General features: G+C 36.7%; 1 protein-coding gene across 1 annotated transcript; it reads right to left on the bottom strand.

Annotated features, from left to right (window-relative positions):
* Positions 1 to 1,751: 1,751 nt before the first annotated feature.
* Positions 1,752 to 10,981, bottom strand: LOC149238239 (hexokinase-3-like). The gene is made up of 9 exons (XM_089372969.1): positions 10,543 to 10,981; positions 8,614 to 8,758; positions 8,073 to 8,255; positions 4,131 to 4,205; positions 3,857 to 4,006; positions 3,600 to 3,698; positions 3,357 to 3,487; positions 2,651 to 2,732; positions 1,752 to 2,549 (listed from the first exon to the last, which is right to left on the bottom strand). The coding sequence occupies exons 1-9, from the start codon at positions 10,812 to 10,814 to the stop codon at positions 2,178 to 2,180; spliced, it is 1,509 nt and encodes a 502-aa protein (XP_089229095.1). The 5' UTR covers positions 10,815 to 10,981; the 3' UTR covers positions 1,752 to 2,177.
* Between the last annotated feature and the right edge of the window lie 6,202 nt (positions 10,982 to 17,183).

Raw genomic sequence — 17,183 nt, 5'->3', positions numbered from 1 at the left:
TTTGCGAAAAAGAGGGTTGAGAACTTTTTAAGTCGAAGGAAGCCAACAATTTAAGAGATTCACCTATATTCTGCAACAAAAGAGGGTAGAGAATCTTGTTGCAGGCCAAAAGTGCCCAACAATCTAATAAGGGATTCACCTGTATTTTGCAAAAAAAGAGGGTCGAAAATCCTGTTGCAGGTCGGAAAAACCCAACTAAGTGTGAACCTCGCTGACAAAAACCCAACTAAGTGGAGAATCCTGTTGTTGTAGGTCGGAAATACCCAATTAAGTGTGAACCCTCACTGACAAATGTACAAACGAGCAATAATAAATTTGATAACTGCACAGTTCAGGAGAAGATTTGTAAATAAATACAGGAGATGACAAGATAAGAGTACTCAACGCGGAGATAACCCGATAGACAAAATTTAGAACAAGGATTTGAAAGGAACCTTGGTGTAAAAGATACGAGGGTCTTGCTTCAATTTATACGTACATACACTGTTATGACTTCATTGATAATCAACTTTAGCTGGAATTGCGTTATGGAAAAAATATCCATAACTACTTCAAAATAGACCACACTCAAATTGCACAACACAGACGACGTTACAGAAAGAGAAGCAAGGGTCATGGTGATGCCTAATAAGACAACTTCGGCTAAAAGATTAATGCGAAACCATTTTTTTAAAATTAGGTTTAAAACCAAAAAGACCATAAAAAGATCAGAAAACTTTGCTCGACAAAAAATCCTTACAAGCTGACACCCTGCAGCTCATGTACAGTCAAACTTCAGTGTCCTGAAAATGAAGGAAACATCAAAAAGAGATCTCTAACGAAAATCAAAATGATACGATACCATGCAATATCACGATCTTCGGTTATATATAGAAGTTATCGTCACTTTTTGAAATGATATCAAAATGCCCCCGATATGTATATGAGAAGTCATCGTCACTTTTTGAAATGATATCAAAATGTGTCCAATTATGTACATGAAGCTACAAGAGATGGTTCATAATACGGGCAAACGAGAAGCTCCTCGATAAAAAAGAGCAATAGTAACCATCAAGTCTGCCTTCTGCCTCCTACACAAAGATACCCCAATATAAGTTTTTGTTTTTATTTATGTAATTTAGTTTACATGGATGGTAAGTGAAAATTACAGCCCCTGAAAAAAAAATTGTTTTTATTCATGTAGTATTTTTACATGGATGGTGAGTGAAAATTACAGCATTGCATGATATCTCGTAGGTTTTTTCCTGCTATGAAAAAAAAAATGTAAGTGAATAATTATTGCATTACACGGTATATGGGTGGTACTGTGCTTTGGGAGAATTCTGAAGGGATGGAATGAATCTGCATTTATGAAACTCTTCCAGATTGGTTCTAGAGTAGCCATTTGACATTTAAGGCGTGGTTATAATTTACTATTAAAAAAAGGATAACAACATCTGAAATTCCATACAAACTATCAATATGTGGAGGGAATTTTTGTTATTTATCATAAGACAATGAAATTGATAATTTACATGGTATAGTATGTCCAGGAATGCCCGGTTCCAAGAAAATATATTCACAACATGCTATTCAAAGCATATCCTGCCACATTTGGAAGAGTAATAAATAGTGGTTCCGGTCTTCCAGAACAACTTGGCTTGGAATAAAAAATTCAAAAAATGCTAAACACAATTCATATGTGATATCCCACAAGGATCACAAAACTGGACACACATGAGATCTTAATATAAGATGATTAAGAATGAGAATAATAAATGAATCATTTTCCCATTATACTTCCCACAGTTGGGATAAAGAAGATATACAGTACTATCTTGTTGATGGATTCTTGAAGCACTGCTATCAGTGATCTGATACTCCCCCTTAGGGAAAAGTATGGAGCTGAATACTTTTTACATAATAGTTTTTCCTTTCTTTTTCACATAATTGATGATAAACACTTTCCTCACCATTTACAAGGAGATCAATACAAATGAATCTGAGCAAATGCCCAGGAAAAAGCCTACTTAAATACAGCTTGCAAATTGTGAAATATGCGCTCTGTAGCCAGCCTATAATACAACATGGTCTGATCAAAACGAATATATGCTTTAGGAACTGGAATAACTCCTGCTGGCAGCAAATTCTGGAAGCTGTTTACAGCTAAAATCAATTTGCTTTTCAGACCACGTTCATTAATTATCTGCATAAATAGAATGAGAGGCAGCAATGAGTGCAGCTCCAATACCAGATCCATCGTTGGACAGCTTAATGACAATATGCTGAGCTGTTTCCTCTCCAAGGAGTTCCACAATAGCCAACTGCAAATAGTTTCTAAATTTAGGATAATGCTCATAAAGACCACCATCTACGCCAATAACTGTTCTCTTCATTTTGTTTGTTGCATCACTCTTCACCCTGCCACCTACTACACCTGGAGCTCCATCTCTACCAATCTTCTTGAGTATTCCCACAATGCCACCAGCTGCCAACCGAGCTGCTCTTTTTGTGACTAAATCACAGACTTCCACAATCAACCTTCGTACTTTGAAAGGGACATTTGAAATCTGCAATATCTTTCTATATATTAAGTCTACATAAACTACTAAAAGATCATTTAAATAATGGGTCATATGACAATTAATATTGAAATAAACATGGCACTTACCCCTAAAACATCTTTCATAACTCTACCAACTTCTCTCAAATCCGCAGATTCATCTTGATGCATGGCTGAGACAAATGGAGTCCTGCAATAGACAGTAATGTTTTGTAATGGAGACTTGCAAGAAGATAATAAACATGAACTGCTTATCATATATAGGGAGATGCTGAAAGATAAAATCTCAAACTGTTTTTAACAATTGTATCAACTTCCAAAATATGTGCATTTCAATCAGAGTTATCCATAAAATCTTCTTCAAGGATTTCTAAAGCTCAATTCAACAAACTAATACAATAGGTTATGTCAGACATGGTTCATTTCTTACACGTTTGGTACAGAAATGCAGTTAGAACAGAGTGTCAAAATCACTCTATTGTTCACACATGACAGAATCATATTTGATGGTATGATTTACAGCTTTCCATGTAGAAGCTTTAGATTAGAACACAAGGGGGAGAAACATGGGAACTGAGCCACAACATGTTTAGAGAAAGCAAAACATTATTGCAATGATGCTATATTTTGTTGCATGGGCTATTCCTAAAATACTTAGCAGATGTGCACGAAGCAAGTTCCTTGCCAATCAATTGGACAACCATCCCATTATTCCTTCTGACAGGTGCAGCTATTGACTTGGAAAAATTGTACTGAAACAGCATTCTAATCAATGTAGTGAAACAGTTGTACACAAAAATCTCTGCATACAAACCTCAGGATGAAAGGATCAAAGAGGCTTGAAGGGGTCACATCTCCAAAAATATCTGACTCCTCTGCCATCTTAAGAATCACTCTTCTCACAATGTCACCAAGATACATTCCCGAAACCAGTTTCTCAAAACCCTGAAGCAAACTACAAAGAACCATTAGAACTTTTTCAAACTACAAGTCAGGTACTCAATAACCCTACAAAGTTGAGCAATGAAAAGTTTCGTGCTAGAAATTAGGAATTTGCCTGATCGCCTGCATTCAAGCTATCTGCATCTAAATAATCGTCATAACGAGTCCGTGGCAGATGACCTGACCAGAAATTTCCCCATTCCATGTTGATTACCTAATCAACAAAGCCAATTCCAAATAGTTCTTACAGCCCAAACTCCGTATGATTGACTGAAGGTGCAAAATAAATATTCATTGATATATTCAGCAAGAGAAGTATCCTTAGCAAGATTATAGAGGGGGGAAAATGAAGAGTAAAAGGTGAAAGGTTACCATGCTACCAGATCTTGCAAGTTGGCATTTAGTTATTGCATCTGCTCGCTCTACATAGCATGCATTTGTTCCTGTCCCAAGAATTACTGCAGCCATCACATCTTCATCATAATAGCGTGCTCCAGCAAGTGTTCCAACAGTATCATTAACCTAAAATTGTCAAATCAAATACAAGCCTTAGAATAATTGTGTGCCTCTTGAAAAATCTATCATGCAGTATCAATTTCTTATATATCAACTATAACAATGAAAAGACAAGTTGTGTTAAGCATACCAAAGCTACAACTCGCATATTCAGCCCTTTTTGAGAAATTGCTTGCTGTAAGCAAAGCCCAATATCTTTTCCAATCTGTAAAATACCGAATATGTTATTAATATTCAGATGCAGACATTTTCAAATATATCATACATAACTTCAAAGATTGATTGCTCTAAATTGTTTAGAATGTTCACTTTCTCACTGAAGTTCCTCATAACATGCACCCATGCATATCAATTATCAGTTGCTTTGCTAATGGGTGCGATTCCATTAGCATAACTACTCAGATACTTTGAAAAATTGAAGGTTACAGAAAGTTGTTAATGACATGTTAGATAATATTCACCAAAGTTCTCATACTTCACAGCAGACAAAGGGATTCTTGATAATCAAGCACAGATACAACAAAATATATAAAATAATTTTATATAATTACCATATTTCACAGATTTTCTTTACTTGAACCTGCAAGTTGTTTCAAAAAATTGCTCGGAAACTTATAAATTACCAATTCACAAGATCACACTTCAAATGACTTAATATAAATTAAGGAACAAAACCAACTTCCTACACAGATGTTTTCAACTGCAACTTTAGTATTTGTTGGATGCAGATGACTAGTTGCAGTCGCCTGCAGGCAGCATGAAAACCAGCAGAGTAAAGGTCACAATTTCTACAAATGTGTTTGGAAATTAGTTCTCGCTCTAAATATCTATTGGCTGCATGGAGTATGCTTAAGAGTCTCAATGATACAATCGGTGAATCAGTGATATATGGTGGCAGTTAGTCCCCAATGAATTTACATCCATTCTTCACATCTAAAAGTTCTAATCACTGGGTTGCAACTTGCAACCCATGAAAATTACACAATCAGTGTTTGCTGAAATTTGTCCACCAGATGCCTCCTTTCAAACCAACAATTTATTTATCTTTTCTACATTAAGTGTGCTATGATCCTATCACATTATCAAACTCACCTTTCCTGTAGCCCAATGTTACAATGAGAAACCTCACACACATACTAAATTACCTTTTAATTAACATTAACTAGCTGTTATCTTCTGACTAGCCTCACAATTTCCGTCATACCCTATTGCAGGACCCAAGGAAGAATATCAGATGAGAAAAAGGTATCTTCATCTAAGTTGACAATGCAGCTTTTCCAGCTTATCTCTCGCATTATTTGTATTTACATTGAGAAGCAATGTATCAATGTTATGTTTTTTCTTATTTCATCCCTTAATATTAAATATCAACCCGAAAAATACAAATTCCTTTAATGTCCTAAAAGCCACTGTCAAAGCCCTAATTTTATTAGCTGCTTCCAAAATACCACTCAAACAAACAAATAAGCAAATGTCAAAAAAAACTTGGTTATTAGATTATTTCCACATTACAACTGGACTATTCCCTAGAATTCACCGATTCCCCTTATTCTTCTCTTTTCATTTATATTTTCTCAACATACAATATACTGACACTGATGGAGCAGAATTCAACTGTCGTTTTCATAGGCTTAGGTGAATTAACTTTATTGTTTCGAGGCATGAAGGAAAAAAGGATTCTATATGCATACAGAAAGTCGCCATAAATGCACACAGTTCACCTTTGCTTTTTGCATCAACTTTGATTACTTAAACTTGATTCTCTAAGAGGTGTCAAATCAAAGAATGTGAGTTCCATATGTTAATAGCAAGTCACAATTTACAGAAAATTTAAAATCATATGCTTTCATCTGTAGCTTATATCACCTGAAGCTCTAAATTTGGCTAATGCACATCAATGAATAAGTCAACATAGCTGTCAATTCTGCATAATGCCACTAAAACTTGCTTTGTAGTTTGTACAACTCAACTTTAAGGCTCCTTAGTCCCCTACTATTTTTGCTAGAAGACAAACTACTCACAGGATCGTGTGTTACTGACAAAATATGTAGTTTTCATGTCTGAACCCAGTATCAGTGTTCCTTGCTTCCCATGCTCTCCAACATTCTCTGTTATCTTACTTTCTATATTGTTTTTCCTTTATCTTACCTTTTCTATCATTTTACTTAAATTTTTAACACTACCATTAACTGTTTCAGGATGTTTGAGAGTGGTTCCAACCTCATCAGACTTCATATTGGAAAAGTATAATTTCACATCCCATTCAGAATTCAGCAGATTCAGGATTTTAGGATTGACAGGATTGTAGCATTTCAGCCGGGCAGCTACAATGACGAATTTGCATGGGATGAGTTGTTATTGTTGGGATTTTATCAATTATTAATTTTATTTTTATAAATTTAGAGACGGGGGCTCATATGCTAGTTATCCCAACATCCCCCTGTCCCCTGAGAATTTCCCTAAATTTTGGGAGTGCTCCCACAGATCCCACATGTGCATTTCCCCATTATCGTACACCCCTGTCCAAGAAACTTGGTGGAACATACCCCAGTATACCTGCTTTTGGATACCAAAAGAGCAATCACTCAAACTATAGACAACACAACTTCACTGCAGATCATTCCCTCTCAATACACTGAATCCATTAAGTACAATAGAAACTCTGACTGAAGATGTAATCTTAATCCCCTTTCCTATAATTGACATGATGCTTGATGTCCATGTTCAGTTCAGCTTCTAGAAGCAAAGATCACCCTAGACAAATGTGTCTATCAGATGTTAAAATGAACCACAAAATGCTGTCATCTTCATAATGACCCACTGACAGCATCAACATAAATGTGAGATAATTGGGCATAGACAGGTTCAATTCTGAGCGAACATTGCTTCTTTAAGTCAATTACCTGATTTGTCATTCGTTGAACATCCTGCTTGCATTTCAGATGCAAAATGGTCTATGTCTTATGCGTTGGTCTCTATATTCATTTACTGAATATGTCCCTAATGGTTACAAGTCAAATTGAGCATGCACGCAAAGAAACCTGCCTTCACACTGAAAATGTAATCAGAATGATCAATAAGGTTTGAAAATGATTGACATTGCATTGCCATTTGTCAAATCTAACTTACTGACTTTGACTAATTATATAATTGCAAGGAATGAGCTAATCATTAACTAAAAAGTTGTTCCCAAAAGATCCTGAGACTCAAGAGGATTACCCCAGACTTTTTGAATCATCCTAAACCAAAAGATCTAATGTGCTCCAAATTGCTACAAAACAGAGTAATCTCATAAAAAGTCGGTTTCCAGACAATTTCCTGTATACATGCAGTCAATTTATTTTAAACCTCAGGTGAATGTGTAGACAAAATTATAGATATCCACCCTTACATAATTTGAAGATTTGTAAATCTAAGATATGACAATACTCCTCAACCATTTGGCCCCTAAAGACTTCTTCCTAGCCATATGTGCCACATGGCAACCCAGCAGATTTGGAGCAACACTTACAGATTCCTATGTGGCTTCAGGTCAAGTCTCATGAGCAGTATGGAATGTGGGAGGCTTTGACCAAAACAAACTACATATTTTCCTATTTCTGGTGAGAATAACACACTCATGCTGTTTATTTCAAAAAGAAAGGTGAACAATTAAGAGAGGGCGCCATAAAACTGTCTACATATCCACTGCTTCAATGTTATTTTATAAGGCAGCTAAGTTAAGAATTTGAGGAAAAGATCTTAGTATTAAAAAGAGAGCAGAAACTAAAGAAAAAAGACCATGTACAGATGAAAAACAATTTTAGACTTCCCTGAGGCATGTTCAATGCACACTCTAGGCAAAAATATAGGCATCATGTTAATTATTGATCCAAGAAGCATTTTAAGATTAGTCATGTAATATCATATATTAGAGGTGAAAGTCATGTAATATCATATATTAGAGGTGAAAAACATTTCCCCATGCATGTGCACCAAGTTGCTTTCTCCCTAATAAAGAAAATCAAAACAAATAAAAGTCTAGAAACCTTATTATGAACCATTGATTCAAGGATTAAAGGGAAAAACTCACCGTGTCTTCTATTTGAAATCCTTTTGTCCATTTAATGAGTATGCCTGAAGAAATGGACAGCTGCTTCATTGGAAAAGAGAAAGTAAACCCAAGCTCCCTTTCTCCTTTTGAAGGAGTCTGGTAACCCTCACCTTCGCTTTGCACAAAAACATCTACTTCTGAAGCAATAAAATCAAATAGTTCCTGGATACATTCAGATATATTAATACACGTATAGTGCTTACTTGAAAAAACTATATCTGGACCCCAAATTCATGCAACTTCTGCATTATTAGAAATATTGCATGCTATGGGTGAAAAGTAGGGATGGTATCCAAGCTGGATATGACAAAATACATAAAAACCATTAAATACTTAAACTCATAAAAGGCCACTATTGGGAGTTGGCATGGCTTAAAAGGAAACAAGATTGGACTGCATGTTTGTATGCTCAAGTAGCATGACCACATATATGATATCATACTTATCAGCTTGGTCAGAGAAGGTCAAAATGGTAATGAACAAGAAATTATTTTCTGATAAAGGTATGCATTTTACCTACCTCAGTTGTTCCTGACATTAAATGGGGAGGAATAGACACTTCTGCAAAGTCGTGATTCATAATTCTTCCACCTTCAAGATGAACTCGCAATACCCTGAAATTCGTCCCACCCAAATCCAATGCATAATATGTTCCCTTCTCATCTCTGCAAAAATCATGAAAAACGGTCATTGATACATGTGCTTTACTAAACTGTACTCAATCAAATCCACAAATGCAAAAAAGTGAAGAACTTTAAAAACCAACAAATACATTGTTTCCCACCCATCAGGCTGTGGTCTGGTGGTTGGGACAAGGTGTCAACATGCAAATGACCCAGGTTCAAAGTTCAAGCCTGGCACACATAGAGCACTGATACAATATCTGTGCTAGTCAAGTTTGATGGCTGCTGTTGTTGAAGTGGGACCATGCTAATGCAGAGATGGGGTTCATAGAGCATTCATTCTTACCATAAAAACACTTCATTGCTTCCCAGCAACAACCATAAGAAAGGGCTACAACAAATCCATTCAAATACGTTTTTCTAAACTGCGTTCTGCTTAGTCCTCAACGTAAATCAAGGGAACCCTATGAAAAACAAATTCCCCAGATAATCAGCTCATGATTAGGTCACCCGCCCATGATTCCCTGACAATCATATAATAAAAGGCCTACCAAAAGTTCATTTGATATGTGCCTTGCAATATTGTCTGTGCCTTGTCATCAGTGCTGAAAAAGAGACCCATATCGAGCACCTAATTGCTTTATCAGTCAACGGCAACCATGGAAAAAAAAGGCTACAAGAAATGCATTCAATATATACTTCCATGAATGATTTTGTACCAAACGATCAATTCAAAACAAGAGAACCATGGTACAGACAAGTTCCCCAAGTGTACATGATTCATCCACTATTATGTATGAATCAGCACATGGTAAGGCGTAGAGGATTCATCCGTTATTCCGTAAGAAACAACACATGGTAAGGTGTAGATGATTCATCCATTATTCCTTGAGAACCAACCCATAGTAAGGGATACAAGGTACGCTTCTTTACATGTTTTTCAACAAACTGAGCTCTAACTACTCTACAATATGAGGCCTGCGCAATTCATCCATTATTTCCTTAAGAACCAACACATGGTAAGGGCTACAAGATATATGCTTTTCAACAAGTTGCGCTCTTCGTACTCTACAATATGAGGCCTACATGATTCATCCGTTATTCCCAAAGAACCGGCACATAGTAAGGGCTACAAGATATCCTTCTTTGCAAGTTTTTCAACGCTCTTCCCACTCTACAATATGAGGGCTACATGATTCAACTGTTATTCCGTAAGAACCAACGCATCGTAAGCGCTACAAGATATCCTCTTTTGGATAGTTTTAAATCAGCTGCGCTCGTCCTACTCTACAATATAAGCCCTGCACGATTCATTCATTATTCCTTAAGAACGAACACATAATAAGGGCTACAAGATATCCATTTTAGCATGTCTTTCAAGCGGCCGCGCTATTCCTTTTCTAAAATATCGATAAAGGGCAAAACGATGTTAATCGAGCTAGAGCTCGTGATAGTAATCGAGGTTCGATTCTAAATCCATGTTCATTGCTGTATTCTTTCTACTAAAGCTTCATCTATGCCAGAAAGAGGGAAAAAAAACACAAAAAATATTGACATAACAGTGCCAGGCGAAGTAATTGGACTATTGGAACTCGGCAAGCAATCGCAGGCACATCAAATATGGAGTCCAGACCCAAAAACGACTAAGATAGGCCAGTCACTACTGCCAACCCAACATGCAACTCGGATTCAAGACATCGAAATCAAACAAGCTCAATAAATTCGCTTCCAAGGCATTAAAATCTGGGGTTTTAACAAGCTAAACGCTATCAGAAAATAGAAAAAGATTCAACTTGGTCATTTCTCGTGGTTCATTTTATAAATACCCGGTGGGCAGACTGTCGACGAAGGTGAGCAGCATCTTGAGCTTACTTCCCCCCTCAGAGGCCAATCCGGCGTGCATCTCCACAGCCATGGCGTCAACCAGCTGCCTCAAACGATACAAAGGAGTAGAGCATCCCTCCTCGAAATCCCGCAGAATGCCCACCACGCGGTTCCACTTGCCCCGGCTCCTCACCCGCCTCGCCACCAGCAAAGCGGCAACCGTGCATGACACCGCAGCACAGGCCACAGCCAGTCCCAACGCCGCCTTCCCCATAACCCCCGCTCCAACACCACCTCCTCGGAAATCTCCCACAAACACCAGAAATAGCCACAAATTCTCGTCAATTACCCCCGCAGCAACAGAAGGCGTTCACCGACCCAATCCATCGCTGAAATAGAACCCAAGAATCCAAATCCAACATAAATTCGCTTCTCAGAGTTCCTTCCTCCGACCCCAGAAGAGTCAAACCAACCAAGCAATCGAATCAACTGTCATATCCTGTGAAAATGCATTTCGAGATTCCAAGAACCCCCCGCGCTCCCCCACCGGATGAATTCTTCTTCGTCGGTCCTCTCAAGCCGGGCGCATATTCCCGAGGACCATACGGGCGGCTGGCTGGCTGGCAGGTCAAAGATATCAATTCGATTTCCGAGATGCCAACTACATCAAAATCCTTCAAACACGAACACCCGGAAAAACGCAAGAAACCGCCGTAAGATCGTCGGCGAAGCGCTCGGATTAGCAGGCAAATTACTCGACGAAATGTCTGCACTGTGATGACGCAATTTCACAGCGTTTATTTTAAATTTTTATTTTCTGTTCTTCGCCACCAGAAGGGCAAGGGCAACAAGGGCGGTTGAGGGGGCCCTTGGTAGCCATGAATCTGCACCAAGTCTTCATCACATCAATCCCATTCAAACCCGAAAAAATACCCAAATATTTTAAAGCCCAAATTTTGCAAAAGCAAAAAATAAAAATAAAAAACAAACAAAAAGAAACCCTTGGTAGTTTTTTGCGCTTACTATTACAAATCTGTCCGTGTCACTGCCCCAAACCAGGGACTTAGCGGCAACCATAACGGTGCCGTCCCCCCGCCGTCTGTCTTGACGGCAGTTGTACGTGGTCGCCTCCTCCTCCGCGACTAAAATACCCGTATATATACGTACTACTGTCGCGCCGTATATACAGTCGGTCGCCAATGTTTTGCACGTGTGGAAAAAGGCCAACATGCCCAGCTGTATACATTATTCGCTTAAATGCGAATATTCCCTCTGTGGACGTCCAGCTCATCTCATCGTATCGAGAGTCCACGTAGACAAAACAGCTGTCAATGTTCAAAGTATTTTTCTGTTTTAAAAGCACCGAGTTGTCGCTGTCCTAGTATTGTTATCGGTGGGTGGGGACCGTACGCACGTCTACGTGGTCAGCATGCTTCTCACATCAACGTCGGCCAAACCAATAAAATAATATAATAACTTTTAATTTTATATTATAAAAATTATAAAAAAAAATAGACCTCAGTCGTAAGGGTGGTTGTTGTTGGTCAAGTTATGGAGTTCGTCCCCGATTGGCCGAGTCCGCATTATACATGGGGCCCACCTCAAAGATCATGGGGTTCCTTTTAAAAAATTCAAATTCAAAATTTCTCTGCCCACAACCATGCAAGGTGTGAGTGAACCCCACATTAAAAGGGGTGGGATCACTACTTTTCATTGTGATATTTATTGGTGTTGTCATCATAATACATCACTTAAAGGTATCAAATTTGTAGTGGTGTAAAGGGTTGATTTTTATCTATAATCTATGAAATATATAATTTTAACATGTATATTATAGGAATTAATCATTAACAATTTCGATAAGTTTTAGACATCGTCGTTCTTTCTTTATCAATTTCGAATAATTTCATGCAATTCCATGTAAGTTTTTTTTTAATAATGTGAATGTTTTTTTTGTCAACGTGAACATAAAGATGCGCACTTGTGAAAAAAAAATTATGGCTACACTGTTAGTATTATGCATATATATCATACCAAATTCACTCAAGACTTATAATGGGGCCCAATTGTTATCATGAGTCTTGTTGTACAACAAATATGAGGATGTCATAGGTGTGACTTTAATCTTATTGGGTGTTTTAACATCATCTTACTTTCATCGACGGACAAAGCCATTATTGCCAAAAATATCGTTTGGTAAACAAAAACATGGAATTAGTCGTAACTTAAACATTTTATGAATTTGTTCTTTTGTGGTTGCTCAAAATAATAGGGAGAAAAAACAAAACATTCTATCAGTTTGTTTTTTTTTTACAACTCAAAATAATAAGAAGAGAAATAGACATATTTTACCTAAATTCTAGACAAAATTATTTTGGAATTCATGGAATTGTAAGCATCGATCATTAAAATTGCAAAATCAATTAAATGAATATAGTTTGAGCAATTATGTTATGGAGCATTATCCTTGCCACACAAGTCCAATACCCATAAATGATATGTTGAACTATTAAATGAGGATATTGTTGTAAGTTTTCCTAAGATAGGTATTTCATGGAAAGAAAAAAAATTGTAATAGAGGTATTTGAGGGTGTTGAATTCATTTATGTGTTAAAAACAACAATTTGAACAACCTAAAATTGCAATTTCAGTAAAGATTTTATGGTTGGATTCTAGTGATGGACTTCTTTGAGAAATCATATCAACTTATCATTAAAAAGCAACAAAATTGGATATAAAATCCCTACTTATACTTGTGTATAAATCCCTAACAAAAAAAACTTTGTTTTCAAATTAGTACATGAAAAAATGAAAGAAACGAATGTTGAAGCAAAAGACAACATTAGTCCTCCCATGAAACCAAAAAAAGACCCAAGAATAAGGTTGAGACTATCAACTAATTCATAATAAATGCAATAGTAAAAGAATCGTAGTGTAGAAGAAGTATCCTCCACTAATAAGGTATGTCCATAATGAGGAAACTCCTTGCAAAACTGAGATACCAAGTTGTCAAAACAATATCAAGTTGGGTTCAAAATTACATTATGTAATCCTTGCTAAAATGAGGACTTACAATATGTTTCATTCCAAAAACCCACATATTGAAATACTTGAAGAACTTACGTACATTAAAACATAAGAGAACAATGCTCACAATGAATGGCCCAAAAAAGCAACAACAACTAAGCTATATGGCTTACCATAAAGCCCATAAAAACTATGATAAGTGTGATGAACTCATGAATGTGATTGCAAAATCATCAATAATTTACAAGGTGATATCTTGTGGGGACAATAGAGATTGAACAATATGGGTATATAATATGTGAAATTCGCTCATCACTTGCACTTGAGCCTGAACGTTAGTACAAGCATTGATGCACAACAAACATCAATGTGTCATAGGTGTGAGTTGAACATTATTGGGGCCTTTAAGATCGTGTTCTTTCATCAACCTAGTGCATCATCATTTAAATGTTTTTTTGGTGAATAAAGTTATGGAATTTTATCAACTTAGTATAAAAAAGAGCAACAAAATTGGATTTACAATCACTGGATTTTACTTATATATGAGGTCCATAAGAATCAAAATATGTCTTCAAACCAATACATATGAAACAAATGTTGAAGTAAAAGACAACATTAGTTCCATGTTAAACCAAAAAAATAGCCAGGAATGAAGTATAAATTTTCATATATAGTTAACCGAGAGATAATTAATGCAACAATAAAAAAAATCATATTATAATAGAAGGATCTTCCAAGGTATGTGCATAATAAGAAACCCCTTTACAAAACCAAGATACCAACTTACCAATATAGTGATAAGGATTTAAAAATACAATATCTAAATATGCTACCAAAACAAATACCAACAATTATATGTTTTATTTGAGACACACAATTTAGAAATACTTAAGAACTAATATATATTGAAGGATAAGAGAACATTAATAATTATGAATACCCAAAAAAGTAACAATAACTAACTTCTATAGCTTACCATCAATCCCTTAATAACTATCCTCAAAGTAATGAATTCATGAAAAAATAATTTATGAAAGCAACGACAAAACCATCCAAGCTAGAATCTTATGGAGAGACCTCTCTCTAAACATTGAACACTTAATGTACAAGTTCAGTGTTGAAATCATCAACTTCTTAAATGAGCCATTTTTTTTTGTAAATTAATACTTTGTACTGTCAAAAAATCATGATTACATAGTTTTGCTAGATTGCACTTTGAGGATTTTAATCCTCCTCAAAGCATTACTCATGACACTAGTAGGTCTGCATTTTACACCCCTAGTTATGAAATTCACAAAACGGAGCACTACACCATAACCAACACATAGACTAATGTAAACCAAATACATCATCAAGTCAAGAGCCCTTCTGACTGGGCAGAACCAAAACACAGAGGACATAGAACTGCAAATCCAACCAACGAGAACTTTAATCATTGCCTGAAGATCAAATCGTCATTGGTACCCTCACTCTTGAACCTGTGGGATATGGCGAATCCCCACTATGCAATGTGCCCTTCCACATGAGCAAGTTGAGAATCAATCGTGTGGAAGCAAAGGTGTTGATCCATGAGCATCCTTTTTATGTACTCCAGAGTGGTAAAGATGTTATACCACTCCACTTGCTTATATTTCAAGACCGAACTCAACAATGTCTTCATTTGTGAGTGTAAGGCCATTAAGTTCAGATATTGCTTCTTCCTGCCCCTGGTGTGCCCAGGGTCAAGAACCCAAGCTGACATATCCTCCAAGATTTCTGAATCTGAGTGAGATTGTCTCTCCACCCCAACTTGAGTCTCTAATTTACGTATCTCCTTCCTTGTTTCCAGGGAAACTGCATTGAAGTAAGTGGCATCCAAGTCATGAGTGAAAAGCCTCACTCCTCTCTGCCCATGTGGACCATTTCCCCCTCCCCCCACCTACAGTGCATTCGTTGTCTCAGTGGCATGACTGAGACCGGGAGGGAACACCTATAGAAACTACTATAAATACCTCTGTCTTTGAAAAAATAAGAGATAAAGCCAAACATGTCCACCACAAAACCAGAGCTCCAACCCACTAAATCATCCCCAAAGCTCATAACACAAACATTAGACTTGAATGAAGCACTTGAGTGTTGGACAAAGATCATGACAACCTTTGTTGTGGACTCATTCCCCAACACCAATAAACAAATACTCATACTCAAACCCTGGAAACATAAGACTCTTAGACACCCAAGAAAACCAACCCACGAGAGCCTTTCATCCCACTCTATACAGTTCACATGATGGCATACACCATTATTAACACAAGTTATAGCCAACGACCCATACATTACCAATTGAAAGCAGCCCCAAAACAAAAGGACATGAATTGGTTGCCAAGCCTCCCCAACATCAACCAAAAGACTGAAACAAAGCCTTACAACCTAAAGAAAATTGACCTATCACCTCAAGCCCTACCACAAAACTAAAAATAAAACTAGTAAAGTGTAATTGAAGTAAGTTTCAACGCAGAGAGTTGTGAATGACGCCCACACTAGACCACCATATTCCAAGGTTCCAAGCATCCAAACACAGAGCATGACTCCAAGGAAACTCCACTGCTGCCACCAACACCTTTGTGGGCCAGTGAACTCAGTGTTTGTCGTCTCAATCACAAACCCAAGCCCAAACAAAAAAACTCCTTACACTACCATGTGGAACAAAAGACATGCACAGGGAGGTCAAAGACTTACGCACGTCTCCACTAAAACCCTCGTCTCTACTGAAACCATAGTGAGCATCTTCTTGAAACTTTAATTGAGTTGGGTTTATAATGATAATTTTCATCTAGGGTTTGCCTACAATTGCATGTAGGGGTTGATCGTGCCCCTCTTCATTAATGTACATCACGTCCAAAAATAGCGAGCACAACCTCCAAAATCTCCTCTTTAAATTGTCTAAATTTAAAAGAAGAATTTTATTAATTTTGTAAAATTGTTCTTACTTAAAAAAACACTAATTAATTAATATAAAACTTTCAGCGATTAATTTTTTAATTTCAAATTAATATATAAATTAAATTAAAATTTTTACTGGTCAACTTCGTAAATTAATATAAACTTACATACAACCATCTAAAAATAAACAAGTTTTTTTCGTTAGTGCAAAGTAGAGAAACATAAATCATTAAGTATATCAATTCTGTTGTATATGAAACACTTTGAAAATTTGAAAATCATTAATAAAAACATTATAAGTAAAATTATATAAGAACAACAACAAACCCAAAGTTATGATGACTAATATTGGACCTTTAAAAAAAATACAAATGTTGTAAAATATAATAAGGGAGAATAGTGGAGAACCAGGGGATGAATCAACTACACAAGGTAAATGTCCATAAAAAGCAAGGGAAGATCAAACAGAAACATAGGGTGTCAAAAGGGAAGGCAATTCCAAATTTTAAAAAAGAAAATCAAAGACTCAAGAACCATTGGAAACCTATGTGGAGAAAGGGCTTTGGGTCCCACTAGTGGAGAAGAGATCTGTGGAATTTAGGTTGTCAAATGGCATTTGTACGCATCTTTTATCCCATGCAAAACAGGGTGATGGGAATATACTTTGCTATTCATGGATTTGACTTTTCCATAT

The sequence above is a fragment of the Pinus tabuliformis genome, chromosome 8 (genome assembly GCF_031772625.1).
Source record: "Pinus tabuliformis cultivar Carrire ecotype Pingquan chromosome 8, CPIR1, whole genome shotgun sequence".
Classification (NCBI taxonomy): Eukaryota; Viridiplantae; Streptophyta; class Pinopsida; order Pinales; family Pinaceae; genus Pinus; species Pinus tabuliformis.
This window is presented reverse-complemented; position numbering and strand designations above follow the sequence as displayed.

Coding starts and splice junctions, on each gene's coding strand:
- LOC149238239 (XM_089372969.1), bottom strand. CDS start 10,814: ATGGGGAAGGCGGCGTTGGGACTGGCTGTGGCCTGTGCTGCGGTGTCA. Junction 3,699..3,856: donor TTGCAAGATCTGGTAGCATG/GTAACCTTTCAC, acceptor TTTGTTGATTAG/GTAATCAACATGGAATGGGG. Junction 3,488..3,599: donor GCTTGAATGCAGGCGATCAG/GCAAATTCCTAA, acceptor AGTTTGCTTCAG/GGTTTTGAGAAACTGGTTTC.